Source organism: Nerophis lumbriciformis, linkage group LG27 (assembly GCF_033978685.3).
Source record: "Nerophis lumbriciformis linkage group LG27, RoL_Nlum_v2.1, whole genome shotgun sequence".
NCBI classification, from domain to species: domain Eukaryota; kingdom Metazoa; phylum Chordata; class Actinopteri; order Syngnathiformes; family Syngnathidae; genus Nerophis; species Nerophis lumbriciformis.
Genome location: NC_084574.2, coordinates 17,044,383 through 17,069,000, shown reverse-complemented (window position 1 = coordinate 17,069,000; position 24,618 = coordinate 17,044,383). Strand labels below are relative to the sequence as shown.

Here is a 24,618-nt window from a genome sequence, read left to right as displayed (position 1 = left end):
GCCGTGATTTGGATGGCAAGAGGCGGGGAGCGAACCTGCAACCCTCAAGTTTCTGGCACGGCTGCTCTACTCACCACGCCATGCCGCCCCTCAATAGTAGAATTATCATGTTATTATTCATGTAAATGGACTCATCTTAAAAGGTAAAACGGCATCCTTGAGCTGCTTAGTCTTATTCCCAGGATTTGTCATTGGTTAATCAACAGGTGCTTTTGCACTTTTCATTTTTGTGTTATAGCCGCTGTTACTTAAATTGCATAAGCATTACATACTGTACTGTACAAAAAAACAATATTGGCTTACAATATACACTCTGTCCATTGTAAGCCAGTACATATATATTTTTTTTAAAGGGGAACATTATCACAATTTCAGAAGGGTTAAAACCATTAAAAATCAGTTCCCAGTGGCTTATTTTATTTTTCGAAGTTTTTTTCAAAATTTTACCCATCCCTAAAAAAAGCTTCAAAGTGCCTGATTTTAACCATCGTTATATACACACCCGTCCATTTTCCTGTGACGTCACAGTGATGCCAATACACACAAACATGCGGATAGAACAGCAAGGAATAGCGACATTAGCTCGGATTCAAACTCGGATTTCAGCAACTTACGCGATTCAACAGATTACGCATGTATTGAAACGGATGGTTGTAGTGTGGAGACAGGTAGCGAAAACGAAATTGAAGAAGAAACTGAAGCTATTGAGCCATATCGGTTTGAACCGTATGCAAGCGAAACCGACGAAAACGACACGACAGCCAGCGACACGGGGAAAGTGAGGATGAATTCGGCGATCGCCTTCTAACCAACGATTGGTATGTGTTTGTTTGGCATTAAAGGAAACTAACAACTATGAACTAGGTTTACAGCGTATGAAATACATTTGGCAACAACATGCACTTTGAGAGTGCAGACAGCCCAGTTTTCATCTATTAATATATTCTGTAGACATACCCTCATCCGCTCTTTTCCTGGGGGTCTGGCGGCAGATTTCTTTGACTTTATCGTTGGAAATGCATCTGCTTTGAGTGTCGCAGGATATCCACACATTCTTGCCATCTCTGTTGTAGCATAGCTTTCGTCTGTAAAGTGTGCGGAACAAACGTCTAATTTCTTGCCACTTTCGCATCTTTGGGCCACTGGTGCTACTTGAATCCGTCCCTGTTCGTGTTGTTACACCCTCCGACAACACACCGACGAGGCATGATGTCTCCAAGGTACGGGAAACAGTCGAAAAAACTGAAAAAAACAGCTGATTTGACTCGGTGTTTGAGAAAATGGCGGATTGCTTCCCGATGTGACGTCACGTTGTGACGTCATCGCTCCGAGAGCGAATAATAGAAAGGCGTTTAATTCGCCAAAATTCACCCATTTAGAGTTCGGAAATCGGTAAAATATATGGTCTTTTTTCTGCAACATCAAGGTATATATTGACGCTTACATAGGTCTGGTGATAATGTTCCCCTTTAACAAATACCCAGCCATCCAGTGTTTTGTTAAAAAGCCCGTTTTCACACCCAGTATACAACCACATTGATGCATTTTCCAATATTATTTTAAATCAATAAATATACGATGATGAACAGTCAGTATTGTTCTGATGTACCTGCATCATTTTTAAGTATTTATTAAATCAGGTACAGTAAGTCTCACTATGCCAACATTAAAAGAAAATTATTAAGTCTACTGAGTACTTGCTTCACCGCTAGTTATTTTAAAGGGGTCATGTTATGATTCTTTTTTTTTTTATTTAAAGAGGAGCTATTATGCAACACCAACTTTTTTTTGCCTATTGGTACCTGTTTTGTGTATTTAGGATCTGCATAAGTCTCAGAAATTTTAAATCAAACCTTGGAGGCATGGCGGAGATATTTATAGAACAATCTTGCCTTCCTTCATACTTCCACTGAATAAGCCCTTTGGAATTTTCCCCATATGTAATATTGTTCCCATTGGTGATGTTATCAAATATCTATATTTATGGTAAAGTTTTACACAAAGTGCTTTGGTCAAGTCCGATATTGTAGTCCAGCGTCATAGTCAATAAGTTCCTTCTTTTTCTTTCTGTTTGTTGTGGGGCAGACTGGCTCGTACATGCACATGCATCATCCGCTGTTGCCATTTCTAATACAACGTAGTGTATAGTTCAAACTTATATAGGTCAGTACACTTGATATGGAAGCACTACAAACTACAACGATGTTGACGGGGAGAATAGAATAGCAAGTACTTTATTGATCCCTGGGGGAAATTCAGCACCACAGTTCGCTCACAATAGACAATAATAATAATAAATAATATAATATATATCCTACATATATTCTACATTTAAGTGCAGTCAAGAAACATGTGCATTATACAGTCTGATGGCTGTCGGTATGAAGGACCTCCTATACACAGTCGAAGTGGAGGCACGTAAATAAAATGGGGCATCCTGAAAAGACGGTCAGAAAGCAGCTTTAAGATGGTCTGTAAAACATGATATACGCAAAATGTTGACCAAAAGAACCACCATTACATGTTACGTAGACCACAAGGAGGTGTTTTAAATGTATGACAGAAATATCATAACATGACACCTTTTAAACACTTTGACTGCGTCCCCACCCTGTCTGCCTTGTTGTCATTTTTAGTGCTTCCATACCAAGTCTACTGACAGATATAGGTTAGAACTATACTCAAACTTTTATTAGAAATGCTTAAAGCTAAGGATACATGTGCATGTACCGTATTTTCCGCACCATTAGCCGCACCTAAAAACCACAAATTTACTCAAAAGCTGACAGTGCGGCTTTTAACCCGGTGCGCTTTATATATGGATAAATATTAAGATTCATTTTCATAAAGTTTCGTTCTCGCAACTTCGGTAAACAGCCGCCATCTTTTTTCCCGGTAGAGCAGGAAGCGCTTCTTCTTCTACGCAAGCAACCGCCAAGGTAAGCACCCGCCCCCATAGAACAGGAAGCGCTTCTTCTTGTACTGTAAGCAACCACCCGCCCCCGGAAGAAGAAGAAGCGCGCGGTGCATGCTGGGATATGTGACGTTTCATTTCCATTTGTGTGTTTATGTAAAGACCCCAAAATGGCTCCTATTAAGTGTGTTGTCTGTCTAATTATAAATAATGCAGACGAGGCGTGTTAACTGAGTTCTCAACGTTTACTCACAGCGTGCTCATAACCACATTCTAACTCCCAGCATACAACAACGCTTCTCAGGGCTACCGCGCATGCTCGTAACTATCGTTGCATGCTGGGTAGTGTAGTTGTTATATTTGCTAGCTTATAACATCACATTGAGAGACACGCTTACGCGCTTAATTCAATACTCGCCGTCATTCCGGGTGGATTGACAAAAGACCTCCAGCCGCTAGATATTGGTGTCAACAGGGCATTCGAAGCTAGACTGCTAACTGCGTGGGAACAGTGGATGACGAAGAAGCGCGCGGTGCATGCTGGGATATGTGACGTTTCATTTCCATTTGTGTGTTTATGTAAAGACCCCAAAATGGCTCCTATTAAGTGTGTTGTCTGTCTAATTATAAATAATGCAGACGAGGCGTGTTAACTGAGTTCTCAACGTTTACTCACAGCGTGCTCATAACCACATTCTAACTGCCAGCATACAACGCTTCTCAGGGCTACCGCGCATGCTGGTAACTATCGTTGCATGCTGGGTAGTGTAGTTGTTATATTTGCTAGCTCATAACATCACTTTAAGAGACACGCTTACGCGCTTAATTCAATACTCGCCGTCATTCCGGGTGGATTGACAAAAGACCTCCAGCCGCTAGATATTGGTGTCAACAGGGCATTCGAAGCTAGACTGCTAACTGCGTGGGAACAATGGATGACAGAAGGCGAACACACATTCACTAAGACGGAGGCAGCGCCAGACGACGCCAACATCTGCCAGTGGATCGTAAATGCCTGGGCAGATATTTCGGTCACAACTGTGGTCCGAGCTTTCCGGAAGGCAGGATTCACAGAACTGCTGGATAACAGTGACACTGACTCCGATGACTTCGACGAGACGGAACCGTCCATTTTGGATCTCACATTTGCCCAACTTTTCACTTCGGACACCGAAGACGAAGGATTTACGAATGAAGAATAACTTCAGAAAGTGAGCGCTATGTTTATTTTGTGTGTTGTGACATTAACGTTCGAGCAACATTATGTTGCTATTGCTCTGCACTATTTTGAATTTTACTATGTTTGTGATTGCACATTTGCGTACATTTTGGGACAGAGTTGTTAGAACGCTGGTTGTCAATATATTATTAAAGTTTGACTGACCTATCTGACTGTTTTTTTGACATTCCCTTTAGCGCAGCGTAGGCGCGGCTTATAGTCCGGGGCGGCTTATTGGTGGACAAAGTTATGAAATATGCCATTCATTGAAGGTGCGGCTAATAATCCGGTGCGCCTTATAGTGCGGAAAATCTGCCGCACAACAAGAGGATAGAAAAAAAATAAGGAACTTTAGACAACAACTGGATAAAAATGGCGGACTCACGCAAAGCTCTTCGAGTAATTCTCTAAAACACTTCCTTATGGTTTAAGTAACATGTAATGGTGGTTCTTTGGGCAACATTTTGCATTGCTTATGTTTTACAGACAATCTTTATGCCGCTTTCTGACCATCTCTTTAAAAAGCGCTGTTTTTTTGGGCAGTGTTATTTACGTGCCTTCACTTGGACTGCGACTTCTCTAGTTTTTAGCGCATCCATAGCGAGTTTCCTGACAGATATAAATTCAAACTATACACTACTTTGGATTAGAAATGTCAACAGAGAAGGATTTTATTATGCATGTGCATGTATGAGCCAGTCTGACCTACAACAGGAGGATAGAGAAAAAGAAGGAAGTTGGTGACTACAACTGAATAAAAATGGTGGACTCGCCCAAAGCTATACTATTAGAGATGTCCGATAATGGCTTTTTTGCCAATATCCGATATTCCGATATTGTCCAACTCATAATTACCGATTCCGATATCAACCGATACCGATATATACAGTCGTGTAATTACCACATTATTATGCCTAAATTTGTTGTGATGCCCCGCTGGATGCATTAAACAATGTAACAAGGTTTTCCAAAATAAATCAACTCAAGTTATGGAAAAAATGCCAACATGGCACTGCATTGAAGTCACAAAGTGCATAATTTTTTTTAACATGCCTCAAAACAGCAGCTTAGAATTTGGGACATGCGCTCCCTGAGAGAGCATGAGGAGGTTGAGTTCGGGGGGGGGGTAGCAGGGGGTGTATATTGTAGCGTCCTGGAAGAGTTAGTGCTGCAAGGGGTTCTGGGTATTTGTTCTGTTGTGTTACGGTGCGGATGTTCTCCCGAAATGTCTTTGTCATTCTTGTTTGGTGAGGGTTCACAGTGTGGCGCATATTTGTAACAGTGTTAAAGTTGTTTATACGGCCACCCTCAGTGTGACCTGTATGGCTGTTGACCAAGTATGCCTTGCAATTCACTCGTGTGTGTGAAAAGTCGTAGATATTATGTGATTGGGCCGGCACGCAAAGGCACTGCCTTTAAGGTTTATTGGCGCTCTGTACTTCTCCCTACGTCCGTGTACCACTATGTACAGTGGCGTTTTAAAAAGTCATATATTTTACTTTTTGATACCGATAATTTCCGATATTACATTTTGAAGCATTTATCGGCCGATAATATCGGCAGTCCGATATTATCGGACATCTCTATATACCATATATGGAGATTTTCGCTAACATAACTAAATGACTCCGCCATGCCTTTATTGTTTGAGTAAACATTTTCGGGACTTATGCAGATCCCAAAAACAGGTACCAATAGGTAAGAAAAATAAGTTATGCCTAATAGGGCCCCAACTGAAGAGTTTTTTAAGATAAGAAAATAGAAACATCCTTGAAAACGATATAAGATAAGTAAAATATAATCTTCACTCTTGTTTAAAACAAACATTGAGCAATGCTCAAATCTTCGGCTAACCAAAACACAACAAAATATGAAGATGTGCCTCGTTTTTGAGGAAATGTTTAAATGTCAGCAGCAACTTGAAAATAATTTACCTTTAACAGTGGTGTTTTTAAAGGTAAACATTTTTAGACAAGATACGCATGTCCTTCTTCCTGCAAAGATTTTAGCCTTGAACACCAACCTGATAACTGCTTCAAGGATACTTTGCAGAAGGTGACTATATTGCACCCTTTCAGATTGTGTACATTTGTGTCAGTGCTTCTTGTGCAAAGTAGTTGTGACTGGGAAGCTTATACAACAAGTCAATTATTTCCAGCAGCTTTTTAAATGAGCTTTTTTTCTACTGTTGATTCTGGGAACATATCTTTAGCAGTGTTATGGGACACCGCTTTAGTAATAGCGCTAAGGCTGCAGCTAACGATTATTTTTCTATCGATTAATCTATAGATTATTTTTTTCGATTAATCGGTTAATCTATAGATTATTTTTTCGATTAATCTATAGATTCTTTTTTCTTTTACCGATTATTTTTTTTATTTAAAATGAAGATGAAAAAATAAATGTAGGCCAGTTTTTTCAAAAGGCATGGCTTTTATTTACAAAAAAAAAGTATGGCCACTCAGTCAACATTGACAACAACATGACAAAATATTCTGTAACAATGTAAACATTTAACAAAATTAAAAGTAGCTTATTTGCTTTTAATGTGCAAATATAAAAGTAAACATCCAGTGCAAATCTTAATATTCTGCAATAGTATAAGCATTTCAAAAGTAAAAGTATTGCTTATTTTGCTTTAAAATGTGCAAAAATAAAGATAAACATCCAATTCAAAAAAGTGCAAAACGGAAATATTCTGTAACAACAGTGTAAACATTTCAACAAAAGTAAAAGTATTGCTTATTTGCTAAAATGTGCAAAAATAAAGATAAACATCCAATACAAAAAAGTGCAAAACGAAATATTCTGTAACAACAGTGTAAACATTTCAACAAAAGTAAAACTTTTGCTTATTTTGCTTAATAACACAACAATGATAGTATGATTAAAGTGAAAGTTAATTGTTCGTTTGTACATAGTATACGTAATTGTTAATGTTGTAAAAGGTATTTGCACAACTAATTAACGTTAGCGTTAAAGAGGAGCGCGTCTTTGTAAACACTGAACAGGCACGCCAAACGCTCCTCTCAGAGCGAAACGGTGCTTTAGTTTATGAATTTACAACGCAGATACAAATGACACATTCATGTTTTTGTGTAATGATGACAACATATACTCACACGGACGATTGACTAGTTGATGGTGATGGCAAGAACACTGCCGTTGTGCTGCTATGATAGGCCATTTCCGCTCGACACAGTGTGCATACAACAACATTATTAGCAGAGGTGGGTAGAGTAGCCAGAAATTGTACTCAAGTAAGAGTACTGTTACTTTAGAGATTTATTACTCAAGTAAAAGTAAGGAGTAGTCACCCAAATATTTACTTGAGTAAAAGTAAAAAGTATGTTGTGAAAAAACTACTCAAGTACTGAGTAACATACACACACATATCATATATATATATATATATATATATATATATATATATATATATATATATATATATATATATATATATATGTGTATATATATATATATATATATATATGTGTATATATATATACACACACACACACACACACACACACATATATATATATATATATATGTGTATATATATATATATATATATATACACATACATTGATATATACAGTATATAATTTATATTTATTTATTTTGCCGTTTTTGTTTACATGTTAAAGGTGTTTTAATGAATATACATGCATGTTTAACATATAGATTCCTTTCTTTCATGAAGACAAGAATATAAGTTGGTGTATTACCTGATTCTGATGACTTGCATTGATTGTAATCAGGAAGTAGTGCTGGTAACGTCCACGTTTTCAAATGGAGGAGAAAAAAAGTTCCTCCTTTCTGTCTAATACCACATGAAAGTGGTTGTTATTTGGCATCTTATTTGTCCACCTTCCATATTCGTTTTTATACCCTTTACAAGAAATACATTGGCGGCAAACTCCGTAGCTTGCTAGCTTGTTTGCGCTGGCTTTCGGATACTCTTATTTTGAAAGCGCAGGCGCAATGGAGCGGGACTTTTATTGTGAAGACAGGAACTGTGCAGTCAGTCTTTACGGTTGAAATAAAAAAAGGGTCTTTTTTCCTTCACACTTTTGATTGATTGATTGGAGCTTTTATTAGTAGATTGCACAGTACAGTGCATATTCCGTACAATTGACCACTAAATGGTAACACCCGAAGTTAGCTCGGAGCCAGTCAGGTCATGTGACCCCTGGCTCTGTTTGATTGGTCCAACGTCACCAGTGACTGCATCTGATTGGTGGAACGAAGTGAAACGTCACCAGTAAGGCAGGCACTATGAAGGTCTGTCTGACAGACCAAAACAAACAAAGCGTGCATTAACAGATCGATAAAAATTAGTAGCGAGTAGCGAGCTGAATGTAGATAAAAGTAGCGGAGTAAAAGTAGCGTTTCTTCTTAGGCCGTTTATTGAAATACTCCCACACTTTTGACGACTTTTGGCGTGCTTTTTTCCCCTCGCTCGCACCGCTCGCATCGTCTGCTTTGCGCTCCGCCATGACGGTAGTGTGACGTAAATATGCGACGCGTCGACGAACAAAAACGTCCTCGACGTATTTACGTAACCGATGACGTCGACTACGTCGACGCGTCGTTTCAGCCCTAAATAGCGCACAACTTTTCCTTTCAACAACAGGAAAAAGAAGCTAGCAGTGAGCTTTGTGGTTTGCACAGCTTCTCAAACTCCTCATAATGGAGTTTGTCTCCAGTTTGAAGGTGGTGAAATAAAGCTGCACGATTAATTGACATCAAATTGACTTTGAGGTTTTAATTAATGCAATTGATAACCGCGAGATGGGTAAGTTTTTTTTTTCTTCTCCGCCACCGGCATTTAAATGACAAACATTTTCACCAATCAGAATTGTAGAGCCGCACTTTTTTTGCCTCGTAGCTTATCAAATGGGTTTAAGGAAACCATAATTTTGTGTGCGCTGCAATGAAGGCAGCCAGTACGCTAATAACAAACACCACTTGCACCTTGGAAAAAGTTTTAATGGTGATTAGGCTTGAGCCGGTAATCAATAAATCAAACAATTAAACAATAAATTAAAATGGAGTCGAAATACTTTGCTGGCATTGATAAATTGCTATGTCCATGTGTGTTTGTTTTCTTAGTCTCTCGCTTCAAACAGAGAGAAAGAGGGTTCAATCTCGGCATCTCTCTCAGCACCTGAGCGAGTTTATTTAACAGTAGAATTAACTGAACGTAATGAGCCGTCCTTTCAGTCATTTACAATCTTTGTCTTGGGGGCGGAGTGCAGGACCGCTCGCTTTACACACACAGGATGCACATACAGAGATCCACGCGACTCGCTAGTGAAAAGTTCCGCGAAGTAACAAAAATTAAGAAGAAAAAATATGATCACAAAGCCAAATGTCCCGTTGTGGGAATATTACAGCTTCAACCCGGATAGGCAATATGAGCCCATCAACACGAACGGTTGAGCAAGAAGGCCATTATTACGTGATGGCAACAAAAAAAAAGACAACCTGCTGTAGTTTTTACAACTTGGAAAAACATGCACTTTATAAGATGTTCAATATTTATTTACCGTATTTTTCGGACTATAAGTCGCAGTTTTTTCATAGTTTGGCCGGGGATGCGACTTATACTCCGGAGCGACTTATGTGTGAAATTATTAACACATTACCGTAAAATATCAAATAATATTATTTAGCTCATTCACGTAAGAGACAAGACGTATAAGTTTTAATGGGATTTAGCGATTAGGAGTGACAGATTGTTTGGTAAACGTATAGCATGTTCTATATGTTATAGTTATTTGAATGACTCTTACCATAATATGTTACGTTAACATACCAGGCACATTCTCAGTTGGTTATTTATGCGTCATATAACGTACACTTATTCAGCCTGTTGTTCACTATCCTTTATTTATTTTAAATTGCCTTTCAAATGTCTATTCTTGGTGTTGGGTTTTATCAAATAAATTCCCCCAAAAAATGCGACTTATACTCCAGTGCGACTTATATATGTGTTTTTCCTTTTTTATTATGCATTTTCGGCAGGTGCAACTTATACGCCGGTGCGACTTATACTCCGAAAAATACGGTAAGTCAAATTTTTGCTTACAGAGATTAATCCAATTTTATTTTTTTGTTTATTTATTTAGGATAACAAAGTTATTTACCATCCAATTTCAGTACAGTGGTAAACAATTGTACAGTAATGGGAAATACAAGTTTACCGTATTTTTCGGATTATAAATCACAGTTTTTTTCATAGTTTGTGCGATTTATACTCTGGAGCGACTTGTGTGAAATTATTAACACATTACCGTAAAATATCAAATAATATTATTTATCTCATTCACGTGAAAGACTAGGCGTATATGAGCAATCGTCACACATACACGTCAACCAATAAAAATTTGGCGGGGGGCGGGTCATGGTAGAAGTGCATTGTGAAAAAAAAGATGCTACTTGCTACTACTTCCGTACCTATGAAAATGGATAATTAGCGGTAACTTATAAAAACTGAGAAGGGCTGAACAAAAATGGCACTGAAAAGGAAATCATATACCGCAGGTTACAAGCTGGAAGTAGTGAAATATGCAGCAGAAAACGGCAATCGAGCAGCAGAAAGAAAGTTTGGAGTAAGTGAAAAACTTGTAAGGACTGGCGAAAAACGGAGGCTACTCTTACTGAAATGAAGAAAACTAAAAAAGCTTATCGTGGGCTAAAAGCTAGGTGGCCACAGCTCGAGGAACAAATTCACAAATGGGTGCTTGAACAACGTGCTGCCGGGAGAGGCTTGTCCACCGTACAGTTGCGTCTCCACGCCCAAGTAGTTGCCAAGGAGATGAATAAAATGACTTTGCAGGAAGACCTTTGTGTTACCGCTTCATGCAACGCAATCACCTCTCTATCAGAGCAAGGACTACGATGTCCCAAAAACTGCCAGCAGAAAATGCAAAAATGCGACTTATACTCTAGAGCGACTTATATATGTTTTTTTCCTTCTTTATTATGCATTTTCGGCCGGTGCGACTTATACACCGGAGCGATTTATAATCCGAAAAATACGTTATATCATTTTAAATGGTTACTTGCATTATTATTATAAATTATGATTATATTGCATTATAATCACTGCATAGATTTATCGGTTATTTTTTTCAGTTTAAGATCATGTTGTAGACCAGTGGTTCTCAAATGTGGGTACGCGTACCCCTGGGGGTACTTGAATGTATGCCAAGATTTTTTTTAAATGTCTGTCAAAAAGAACTGTGAAAAGAAATTAAACAATGCAATATTCAATGTTGACAGCTAGATTTTTTGTGGACAAGTTCAATAAATATTGATGTTAAAGATTTCTTTTTTGTGAAGAAATGTTTAGATATAAGTTAATGAATTCAGATGGATCTTTATTACAATCCCCAAAGAGAGCACTTTAAGTTGATGATTACTTATATGTGTAGAAATCTTTATTTATAATTGAATCACTTGTTTATTTTTCAACAAGTTTTTAGTTATTTTTATATCTATTTTTCCAAATAGTTCAAGAAAGACCACAACAAATGAGCAATATTTTGCACTGTTATACAATTTAATTAATCAGAAACTGATGACATAGTGCTGTATTTTACTTCTTTATCTTTTTTTTTCAACCAAAATTGCTTTGCTCTGATTAGGGGGTACTTGAATTAAAAAAATGTTCACATGGGGTACATCACTGAAAAAAGGTTGAGGACCACTGTTGTAGACAACAGCTTGCAGTCTGTTTGCATAAAGCCAACTATTATTTAAAGTAAATTATTGCATATTGCATTACAATATATAGATTTTTTTTAAAGAAAAAAAACAGCCTGCATGTCAGGTTTATTGTGTTATTATTAGAGGGCATAATAAATATTGGATAGATAATTATCGTGCCCGTATGAGATATGAGGGATTATGACATCATTGCGAGCTTATCATAGACAAACATGGCGTTGATAATTTGGGACATTTTGCATGCTATTTGCACTAAATGTTCTGCAAACATTCCGTGAGGAGGAGGAAAAAAATCACGCTTCAACACATTGTTCCTTATCAGCCACCTGAAACACGTGCATCGCTGCGGCCGTGTTTTGAAAGTCTACGCAGACACTTGCGCTGCTGAAGAAGCTGCCTCAAAGCCAGTTGCAAAAAAAGTTGTGCACAAACTACATTTAAAAATATATATATTTAAAAGAATGTATCAGTAACTTTATTGAAAAGAAAGAAGTTGTCGGTGGTTGCTTAAAAAAACAAAAACCTTTTGCGTCGCTAGTTTTTTGTGTCAACATTTAGACCTTTCCCCGTTACTTTACACCCGTTTGCTGAGATAGGCTACAGCACCCCCCGCGACCTCAGAAGGGACAAGCGGTATATATGGAAGGATGCTCTTTTAAATTCAACGTGTATCTGTTTTTTTAATAAGTTTTTTTAGAATGTGTGGAGGATCATTAGAATGTTTGCTGCGGGCTGCAAATGGCCCCCGGGCCGCACTTTGGACACCCCTACTCTATTTTGATCCACTTTGTATTGATTTATTTTAGTAGCAAATTACGAATGAAGGGGTTGAAATCCGTACGCGTACGAGTGCTCCCTTTTAAAACAAAATGTATGCGCACAATCTATTTGTAGGCACATTTGTGAGTGAAATGTTCACACTGTAGAGCCCTGACATTTGGACACCACATGAAATTGATTTAAACAATGTCCACGCTGCCTACCTACAATGTTGTGTTTTGAAACAAGTGATGCAATTATGACCGTGACCATGGCACAGCGACGCAATCTTAAGCTTTTGTTTACTTAGGCACATGTACTGTATGTCTGTTGCTATCAGCTGGCTGATGCTTGAACTAGAAACAAAGTTCTTTTTTTCGCGTACTGGATTGTTTTTAACATGTGGGGAGGGGGGATGCAAAATGTTTACCAGCCCATCTGTTGTCAGCGGTTTAGATATTGTCGACTGAAACACGTGACAAATATCACATTAACATGAAGACTAATATTTTGAGTGTTAGGAATAGTTGAAGGTAGGGCTGAATGTTTTTTTTGCAATGTAATAGCGGTGTGATAAAACTCAGTGAGAAGTGCCGCAAAGTAACAAACTAGGAGGAAAAAAATAAGATTATAAAGTCAAATGTCCCGTTGTGGGAATATCCATCCATCCGTTTTCTATCGCTTGTCCCTTTCGGAGTCGCGGGGGGCGCTGGAGCCTATCCCAGCTGCATTCGGGCGGAAGGCGGCGTACACCCTAGTCGGCACCTCATCGCAGGGCCAACACAGATAGACAGACAACATTCACACTCACATTCACACATTAGGGCCAATTTAGTGTTGCCAATCAACCTATCCCCAGGTGCATGTAGGAAGCCGGAGTGCCCAGAGGTTCCCATTGTGGAAATATTTCAGCTTTAAATCAGATGGGCGATAGGAGCACATCAACACGGACGAACAAGCGAAAATGCCGTGTTCACGTGATGGAAATAAACAAAAAGACAATGTCGAACCTAATTTTTCCAACTGGGAAAAAAATACACTTTAAGATGTTCAATGTCTATTTAGGTTAACTTTTTGCTTATAAAAATGAGTCCATTTTATAAATTTATTTAGGATAACAGTTTTTTATTTTCCATTTACAGTACAATGGTAAACAATTCTACAGTAATGATAAATATAAGTTCATATCCTTGTAAATGAATACTTGCATTCATAATAAATATTACGAATACATTACATTATAAACACTGCATGGTTGATTTCGATTATTTCTTCAGTTATAGGACATGATGTAGACCAGTGATTTTCAACCTTTTTTGAGCGAAGGCACATTTTTTGTGTTGACAAAATCCGGTGGCACACCACCAGCAGAAATCATTAAACAACGAAACTCAGTTGACAGTAAAAAGTCGTCGCAATTGTTGGATATGAATTTAAACCATAACCAACCATGCATCAATATAGCTCTTGTCTCAAAGTAGGTGTACTGTCACCACCTGTCACATCACGCCGTGACTTATTTGGAGTTTTTTGCTGTTTTCCTGTGTGTAGTGTTTTAGTTCTTGTCTTGCGCTCCAATTTTGGTGGCTTTTTCTCTTTTTGGTATTTTCCTGGAGCAGTTTCAAGTCTTCCTTTGAGCGATAATTCCCGCATCTACTTTGTTTTTATCCATCTTCGTGGGGACATTGTCGATTGCTATGTCATGTTCGGATGTACATTGTGGACGCCATCTTTGCTCCACAGTAAGTCTTTGCTGTCGTCCAGCATTCTGTTTTTGTTTACTTTGTAGCCAGTTCAGTTTTAGTTTCGTTCTGCATAGCCTTCCCTAAGCTTCAATGCCTTTTCTTAGGGGCACTAAACTTTTGTTTATTTTTGGTTTAAGCATTAGACATCCTTTTACCTGCACACTGCCTCCCGCTGTTTCCGACATTTACAAAGCAATTAGCTACCTGCTACCACCTACTGGTATGGAAGAGTATTACACAATTACTCTGCCGAGCTCTAGACAGCACCAACACTCAACAACAACACATCATTTACAGACTATAATTACTGGTTTGCAAAAAATATTTTTTACCCCAAATCGGTGAAATTAGATCATCTCCCACGGCACACCAGACTGTATCTCACGGCACACTAGTGTGCCGGGGCACAGTGGTTGAAAAACACTGATGTAGACAAAATCTCTGACTCTGTCTGCATAAAGCCAAATATTTTTTTGAAGTAAATTATTGCATATTTCAATGTGTGGCACTTTTGAGATCAGAGTATGTTGATTGACAGTCTAAAAGTAACATGTCTTTCTTCTATTGTTATTTTTGCAGTTTCATGCATTTTAATGTATAAAATATAAAAATTGCAAATCAAATCGCAATCACAATTTTGGACAGAAAAATCGCAATTAGGGTTTTTCTTTTCTAAATCGTGCAGCCTTAAAGTGAGGTACCCTAAGATTTCCAGCTCTACTTTTTCCATTATTTGATTCTGCTATGTAGCTTAGTCCCATCCATGCTAGGGATGAAATGGTATGACATCCTCACACTGTTGGTATGTACCTAGGTATTAGTGTTGAAGTTCAGTACATATCTCAGTACAGTAAGGTAACAAAATGTCAAAACAGTGCTTACCCTTTCAACTTTAATGATTTTCAAATAAATCATAGATAAACACAAACTGCTTTCAGCTAATTTGTCATTAAATACAATTTAAAAAAAATATAGATGTAGTATTCATATGGTTGGGTATCAATGACAACCGAGTCTTACATTCTGATTGTCCCGGAACGTCCGCATTTTAAAGTTAAATTATCAATGATTGTCATACACACACTAGGTGTGGTGAAATTATTCCCTGCATTTGACCCATCACCCTTGATCACCTCCTGGGAGGTGAGGGGAGCAGTGAGCAGCAGCGGTGGCTGCGCCCGGTAATCGTTTTTGGTGATTTAACCCCCAATTTTTAAACGTTGATTCCTATTTTTCCATGCTTATTCCGCCGACCGGAAGACTGAGCAGCAAACTATTTCCATACATGGCGTAGGTTAGTAGTTCTCCATTGCAGCAAATAAACTACTATCATTATCACTGGAGGATGAAGCTAAACATGCGACACAGAGAGGAAGAGCAAGCAGTTTTGAAAATGTTGAACTAGGACTGGGCGATTATATGACCGTGATCGTTGATAGCGATTGAGTTCAATCACGGTGATCAGCTGCTAGCATATTTCCTCGATCAAACATGGCGGAAATGTCTGTTAGAAGCTATCGCAGTAGTAAACAGTAGGGATGCTTGGTATAATCCTGCACGGAACACTCCACCTTTATTGACCGTGATCCTCTGTGTGTCTGTGAATGTGTGTGTGTGTTTGTGTACGTTTGCGTGTGTTGGTGTGAAAGTGTGTCTTGTGTGCGCGACCATTTAGTTCCACCGTCACGAAATATTCAATCACGTTGTACCTAGTCCCCTAACACAGCTGAAATTGCAGCCCAGGATAACAAAATAAAGAAATATGACTAATACTAACTAGCATAGAAGTTGAAACACAACATTTAAAAGCAGCGACTTTAGTTTCACTATCTTCTGCGGCTCACCAGTAATCCTGCCCCGAATGCGGACCTGCAGACATTTAGAGAACGTCTGTGTGACTGTATTGGTCCCGACTGGGAGACTCAACACACCCACTAATTTAATCAGAAAAGGCATTTTTATATCTAAATATTTTTTAATCAGATTTTTTTTTTGTAAATGTTTCTGCAAGAATTCTACTCCTCTGATACAACAGATACTATGGGACAGCATGGCTCAGTTGGCAGAGCGGCCGTGCCAGCAACCTGAGGGTTCCTGGCTCGATCCCTGGCTTCCACCATCCCAGTCACGTTCGTTGTGTCCTTGAGCAAGACAATTCACCCTTGCTCCTGATAGGTCGTGGTTAGGGCCTTGCATGGCAGCACCCGCCATCAGTGTGTGAATGGGTGAATGTGAAAATAGTGTCAAAGCGCTTTGAGTACCTTTAAAGGTGGAAAAGGGCTATACAAGTATAACACATGTACCATATACTGTTGATGGAGTATTACGGACAATATGACCGGTATAAAGAAACTCTGCAGAAAAACACTTGGTGTTCTTTTTGTTTGTGGACAAAAAAATACATTTTGTTCCTGACATAATCATTAAACCTGTTTTATGTGTTAGGACACATAAAAATTTAACTGCATTTTAATATATTTTCTTTAATATAAGATACAACATTTGAGTTAAAAAAATTCCACAATGTGAGTCAGTCACCGCTTGCCATTTGCCAAAGCACTGGTGAGAAGCACTGATGTATTCAAGTAATTAAATAATACAAATATTAAAATTTACCATTTGAAAGTATTGTTTACTAAATGTTAACTTGAAACAAAAGTCTTATAGTATTCAGTACACCAATTATACTTTGTTTACTGCAGAATGTTTGTGATGACAAGCAAAAAAAACACTAACTTTGAGAGGAAAAAAAACCTACAAAACGTATCGAAAAAGAAGCAAAACCGTGGCTGTAAAACCAGGTACGGACTGTAGCGTGGGTTACCTGTGTTGTACCTCCTAGTAAACACAATAATAAATATGAACAAAATGACAGTAGTCAGCACATATTACCTCAATTAAACATGGTTGTAGAAAACAGTAGGGATTTAGTACTCTGTAAAATCCTGCAGGGGACAATACGCTTTAATTAAAAATAATAATAACAATTTTTGATATTTAATTGAGATCGGATGATATGAAAAAATTAATCGTGATAATTTTTTTTGCCGTATCGCCCAGCCCTATGTTGAACTAATCTCTAGTTTCCTTTATTTTTAGTACAGCTGATTTAAAAATGGCTGGCGAAAAAAACTAATATACAATACAAAACATGTGTTATTAATCGAGATCAGATTATATAAAAATTTTTGATATTTTTTCCCTTATCGTGCAGCCTTAACCAGACCATAAAACTCACTACATGACTGCACCAAACGAGTAACAGACCTAGGCTGTATGCTTTGCATGTGTAACTAGAACATTTGCAACACAGAAATGGACCTGGACTTTGTGTTTGTGCTATTATTTCCGAAAAGAAAACTGCTTTTGCACATTCAAAATGAGATTGATTATATGGCACACAGGATAGATTGGTTGATAGTTTGTGTCACCTATTAAATGTCAATACTTATTCATATGTTTTCCAGTATGAAACAATGTGGTTTTGCACGTTTTTTCTGGTCTCACATAGACTTAAAAAAGCCTGCTTTTCTGCTGTCGGTGAACTACCAGCATGTTGTACTGCAGGGACATAAAGTGTACAACCATAAAAGGAAGTTGCTTGTTCAGTTTGGACTAGATGACAGTGGGCCTGATCTGTCTTTTGTCATTTTATGCTAATAATTATTTTACACACATGCATGTCTGTCACGGACCATAGACTATTTTATTTTGAGGAAGGTTTTGTCAAGCATTAGGTCATGAAAGAGGTGCTGTTTCCCCTAAAGGTCAGAAGACCTCTTGTTGTTGGGGCTCCATGCTTTGAAGGCCACTTCTAAAGATTACTCTCAGCAGTCCTAACCTTTTCTTTTAGCTCTGATCCTGATCCAAACCGGTCTCTTTTCCGCAGCTTAGCTTGCACAAGTGAGTATTATAAAGTCGCTGAGGTTGAATAGCTGCCGAGACTAAAAACGGACTGCAGCAAATGAAGCCACTTAATGACAAAAAATATATATATGTAAAGACTTGTATGTCTGCTTAAATGTTTTTAAAATATAAATATCCAATGATTCTTTGTATTGCTGATATGGCGGAATGACTTATAACTGAATGCAAGGTAAAAAGGTGGGGCTGGAGGCATCAGTAATGTCAACACCCTTTGGGCCATATTTATTTAGCGGCAGAAAGTTGCTGTGAGTTTATGCTTAACAGATTTGCTTTGACTGACATACCTACTGTACATGTTCCCAATGCCACAGAACAGCCACCAAACCTGTTCAAAGTGTGTCTCGTTCAGCCTTTCATCTAATAGAAAACATATTTGGGCAAGTAATAACACCCCTATGCTATGTAGTTTACATATAAACACAGCACTTGGCAGGATCACTAGAGCAACAATATATATGCAAAACCTTTTTCAGCCCCCATCAGATAAATCATGTGTGCGGCTGACTAAAAATTAAATTGGATTTACTTGAATAAAACGCATTTAATAGCTTTGTGTTGTTTCAATGATTGGTTGATAGTTGCCAAATTTAGCAAAATGATTGGGAACCAGTTTCACATTTTGGCCTTTACAATAAATGCATAACTTCTGCTCTGTATACAATTTGACTGCAGTATGTCTGGTCAGTGGTGTCCCACTAAAAGCATGTAAGTGGCAGTTATGCATTTGTTGTCTGTCAAGCAAATTCCAGAAGAAGAAAACCTCAGTATTTTGTGGACTCTAAATGCTAATACTAAAAACAAGGAGAGCAGGTAATCGCTACTCATTCCTCCATGGTCTGTAGACTGCATAACACGCAACAAACAACATGACTTAAAATGTGTTTAATGTTTCCGAACAAGTTAATGCTAACGTACAATGGACAAGCTCATTGACAGGCTAAACAAAATTAACATGGCCGATTGCAGGGTACAAGGATAAACAATGATTCACTCTCACATTCATGCCTATGGACAATTTACAGTCTCCAATGCGTATTTTTGGAATGCGGGAGGTAACTGGAGTACCTAGAGAAAGCACACACATGCACAGGGACAACATGCACATCCAAACAAAGGTTTGAAGATGCACACTGTGTAAAATTAGACGTTATTGTCGGTAGTCAGGTCAAAAGTATTAGGGTAGTTTACACGGGCTTGGACAAGAAATACCTAAATTAACGTCAGCGGCGATGACCAAGAAGAACGCGGAGTTGGAATATAATTACAACATTTTATGTACATATTTATATACAGATTTGAACAATTAGTGATTCACTGAAATATATTTATTAATTGTGGTTCTTACAAAAAATATATCTTATAAAATATAAAAGCTAAAATGTCTCTTAAAACTCTGCCCCTTTAATTAGTGAATACTAAATAATTTAACTTTAGCCTACTACTACAACCATATTATTTACCAGCAACATGAAGTGAAATGCATGTCCAAAGACATGCACCTGGGGATAAGTTGATTGGCAACACTAAATTGGCCCTAGTGTGTGTATGTGAGTGTGAATGTTGCCTGTCTATCTGTGTTGGCCCTGCGATGAGGTGGCGACTTGTCCAGGGTGTACCCCGCCTTCCGCCCGATTGTAGCTGAGATAGGCTCCAGCGCCCCCCGCGACCCCAAAGGGAATAAGCGGTAGAAAATGGATGGATGTATGGATGAAGTGAAACAGAGGCAGAGGTGTCCTGCCACAGTCAGTCAACCTCCTCCTCCTCCTCCTCCTGCTGCTGCTGCTGAACAGGTCGCACCTGTGGTCCGAACTGTAGGCCTACCTCCTCTCCAAGTCGAGCCCTTTTCGGCCGTTGAAAATATTTTTCTATACTCATCTGTGTGAAGGAGTGAACATCCAACATTATAATTTATTACTAACGAGCAGGACCGCTCTATGTACAGTGCCGTCTAACCTTAAGCGGCAGCAGCTCAACACATGCAGGGTTCAACGTTAAGGTTTTTTTCTACTTGCCTGACTTCTCAAATCTACTTGCCCCAATATTTGTACTTGTCCTGCCTAGGTTTTTTTCTGGCTGTGTAGTGCTCATGGCTTATATCTTAATAGAATCCTTCCCGTTGACTATTTACAACACTACACAGTATTTATTATTATTATTATTATTATTATCTATAATTGCATTTAAATGGCATTGCATACATGTAAAATTAAATGCTATTTCACATTATTTGACCAGTAGCAGTTACACTCATCTGAACAGGTCAGCCACCTGTTTAAAGCCCAATCACAGTTGAAATCTTGAAATGAATGGTCTTTAATGGCCAAAACATTAACCTGGACAACATTTTTAACAGCTGGTTGGCTCAGATTTTATTATTTTCATTGCATTCACATGCTGCAGTGGACAGTGGACAATTTAGCTTCAGTCCATGTGTGTTTATTGACAACAGGGTTATAACCTGGACACGTTAGCTCGTCGGTATTGTAACACGTGACTGTTACTACGAGCGTCTGCCCCGGGCCTCGAGTCAAACAGCGGCGGTGTTAATGAAGCAGCGTCAGGCTGCTCACCGTCAGTGAAACGCTCGGTGAAATCACGGATTAACGTTAAATATATGACGAGCCGCGAGCGATGCAGCTATAACCTATCTACTAGTGATGGGTTGATGAGGCGTCATGAAGCGTTTTGACACATTGCAAAACTGTATTGATACTGTGTCGATACTGTGTCACTAAATAATGACATCTGCTGGACATTAAAAATCCCTACAGGCAACCTATGGACCGACTCAACTGACACTGATTTTATGACCTAGTACAGTGGTTCTCAAATGGGGGTACGCGAACCCCTGGGGGTACTTGAAGGTATGCCAAGGGGTACGTGAGATTTTTAAAAAATATTCTAAAAATAGCAACAATTCAAAAATCCTTTATATATTTATTGAATAATACTTCAACAAAATATGAATGTAAGTTCATAAACTCAGTGAAGCACAAGCTCAGGTTTGTCACTAAAATGTCTGTCAAAAAGAACTGTGAAAAGAAATGTAACTATGCAATATTCAGTGTTGACAGCTAGATTTTTTGTGGACATGTTCCATAAATATTGATGTTAAAGATTTATTTTTTTTGTGAAGAAATGTTTAGAATTAAGTTCATGAATCCAGATGGATCTCTAATACAATCCCCAAAGAGGGCACTTTAAGTTGATGATTACTTCTAGGTGTAGAAATCTTTATTTATAATTGAATCACTTGTTTATTTTTCAACAAGTTTTTAGTTATTTTTATATCTTTTTTTTCCAAATAGTTCAAGAAAGACCACTACAAATGAGCAATATTTTGCACTGTTATACAATTTAATAAATCAGAAACTGATGACATAGTGCTGTATTTTACTTCTTTATCTTTTTTTTTTTCAACCAAAAATGCTTTGCTCTGATTAGGGGGTACTTGAATTTAAAAAAAAATCACAGGGGGTACATTGCTGAAAAAAGGTTGAGAACCACTGACCTAGTATATACAATAATATAAACCAAGTCATTGTATTTCATTTAGGATTATTTCATAACTTCATTTAAATAAAAATATATTTTTTGTCTTTTTTAGATACAGTCAAATAATGTGAACATGTATCATAACATGGAAATCTAAGAGAACGTGTTGTGAATGAGGATGCTTGTGGACCTGGAAATTATTATTTATTTATTTTTACACATTTTTATTAAAAAAAACAGTTTTTCCAACGTATTCAATTTTAGACGCTTTCTCTTCTTAATTATTATTTCTCCGGCTGTAGAAAAGAGCCGCTCACAGGGCACAGAGGAGGCACAGTTCGCGTATCGGTCACGTGACCAAAACAGCTCATGATCGGTCACGTGACTTTCTAAAAGCGGTACGCGCACCGACACAGGGTTTCGCTCTATGAGCTCGACGCATGCGCCGATGCATCGGTGTTGCCGGACCCATCACTACTATCTACCTATAACACCTGTAAAAATGAAGCAATGCTAGCAAGCGTTAGCTCGCCGGCTATGAGCCACCAAGCTGCTAACTGTCGCCAAAAGGCACCATTTAAGTTTTTTTCCCCATGGCATCCTGGATCAAGGCTTTCAGCAGCTTTTGGACGTTTGAGGTAGAAACATAGGAAGCGCCATCATTATGAAAAGTAGCCGGCGAGTATTTTGATTCCGTCCGTCCATCCGTCCCTCTTCTTCTTCTTCTTCTTCTTCTTCTGGCCCACCAGGTGAATTAAGTGCTATTGCATAGTGCATAGTAGGCTACCGCCACCTACTGCACCTGAGGTGTAACTACAAGCAACATTCACAGACAGTCCCATTGCTTTTAGGAGCGGTCGACCGAGTCAAAAGCCGAAAAATCCATTTGTGGCGGACGTAATTCTTTCGTGGCGGGCCGCCACAAATAAATGAATGTGTGGGAAACACTGTATATATATATATATATATAAACATCGTCAAGCCCCAGGGTTGATGAAACTACCAGTTTATCAAACCATGTACTACACTCTGCTTTATGGTTTTATTCTCATTTTTGAATCACGCATAAAACATTTCTGAAGACAGCTGGTTGAATACATTGTGGGTGTCACCACACTAAAAGTGATTGTAGAACAGAACTGCTCAGAACAACTGCACATATTAATATTGCAAACAATGTGAAAATAACTTTTTTGTCTTCAACAGAAAATTATTGAGGGATTTCTAAAGCCTTGGTGACCTTTTGAGCCATAAGGAATTCTACAAGTTTTACCTAAAAGTCCCGGGATTGTATGCAGCTTCAATGCTCAAGCATGTGGCCCATGGATGCCACAGTCCAGTTTCGTCAAAGGATTTTTAACTCCGAAAGAAACAATTGAAAAGTGCTCAAGTTTTCAAGCAAAGACAAAGATAAACGTGTGGTCCTGCACAGGGATGTTTGCTTTAAAGCCTCCTCAACTGTCCAGTCCCTTTTTTTCCTGAATAAGTAACCTGACGAGAAAGTCCCATGAGCAACTCTGCAGGACGCGCGATAACGTCGACATGAGTAGTACTTTAGGCAAAGAAAAGGATTCAAAAGAAAAGGACCCTAAAAGTGGTTCGGGAGGCAAAGAAAGGGAAAAGGAGGCCAAGGCTCTGGCAGGCCTCGTCAAGGATGGGGGCAAAGAAACAAAGACCAAAGGGAAAGAAGCCAAAGAAGGTAAAAAGGACACCAGCAGCTCAGCACCGGGTGTTGCCTTCTCTGTTGACAATACGATAAAGCGGCCAAACCCAGCACCAGGTACACGCAAGAAGTCTAGCAATGCTGAGGTGATTAAGGAGCTTAACAAGTGCCGGGAGGAAAATTCCATGAGATTGGATCTATCTAAACGCTCTATTCACATGCTGCCCACCTCCGTTAAGGAGCTGACGCAGCTGGCTGAACTCTACCTATACAGCAACAAGCTGCAGAGCCTACCACCTGAAGTGGGATGCCTCTCAGGCCTGGTCACTTTAGCCCTGAGCGAGAACTCTTTAACCAGCTTGCCTGACTCACTGGACTCCCTTAAGAAGCTTCAAATGCTCGATCTTCGGCACAACAAGCTGAGAGAGATCCCGCCAGTAGTCTACCGGCTGAAGTCTCTGAAAACGCTCTACCTACGCTTCAACCGCATCACAACGGTGGAGAAGGACATCCGAAATCTTTCCAAGCTCACAACGCTCAGCATCCGGGAAAACAAATTCAAGCAGCTTCCCGCAGAGATAGGTATGTCCAACAAATCATACAAGCATTGAACTAGTCAGAACAGTAGTTAGGTAAAATGATACATTTTATTACAAATACAATTTGAAGAGCTTTTCTTTGTATGTTTTTGCAGGGGAACTCTGCAACCTCAGTACTCTGGATGTTGCCCATAATCAGTTGGAGCACTTACCGAAGGAGATTGGGAATTGCACACAGATAACCAACCTAGATTTGCAGCACAATGAGCTCTTAGACCTCCCAGAGACCATAGGTATGCAGAGTGTAGTACCTAATTATTTTTACCTCAATGACAGCTTTACATTATTTGCTCGTGTTATTAAACGCAAATGTGCAACTTGTTTCCTCTTTTTGTTTCAGGAAATTTTGCCAGCATAAACCGCTTAGGTCTGAGATACAACAGATTGTCAGCTATCCCCAGATCGTTAGCCAAATGTCGAGAACTGGAAGAGCTAAATCTCGAAAACAATAACATATCAGTGTTACCGGAGGTAGGTACTACCTTTAACTTGTTCAACATCTGAAATACACAGTGTAGGCAATCATGTTCCCAACCATATTGTCAGAAAACTTGCTG

At 38.7% G+C, this 24,618-nt stretch overlaps 1 protein-coding gene across 1 annotated transcript in view; it reads left to right on the top strand.

Moving 5' to 3' along the window:
• shoc2 (SHOC2 leucine rich repeat scaffold protein) overlaps nucleotides 1–24,618 on the top strand; it is a 43,178-nt gene that overhangs the window by 7,690 nt on the left and 10,870 nt on the right. The window contains exons 2-4 of the mRNA XM_061922773.2: nucleotides 23,006–24,044; nucleotides 24,157–24,294; nucleotides 24,402–24,532. Of these exons, the coding sequence (XP_061778757.1) occupies nucleotides 23,342–24,044; nucleotides 24,157–24,294; nucleotides 24,402–24,532 (972 nt within the window). The 5' untranslated portion in view covers nucleotides 23,006–23,341. The remainder of the gene's footprint in view (nucleotides 1–23,005; nucleotides 24,045–24,156; nucleotides 24,295–24,401; nucleotides 24,533–24,618) is intronic.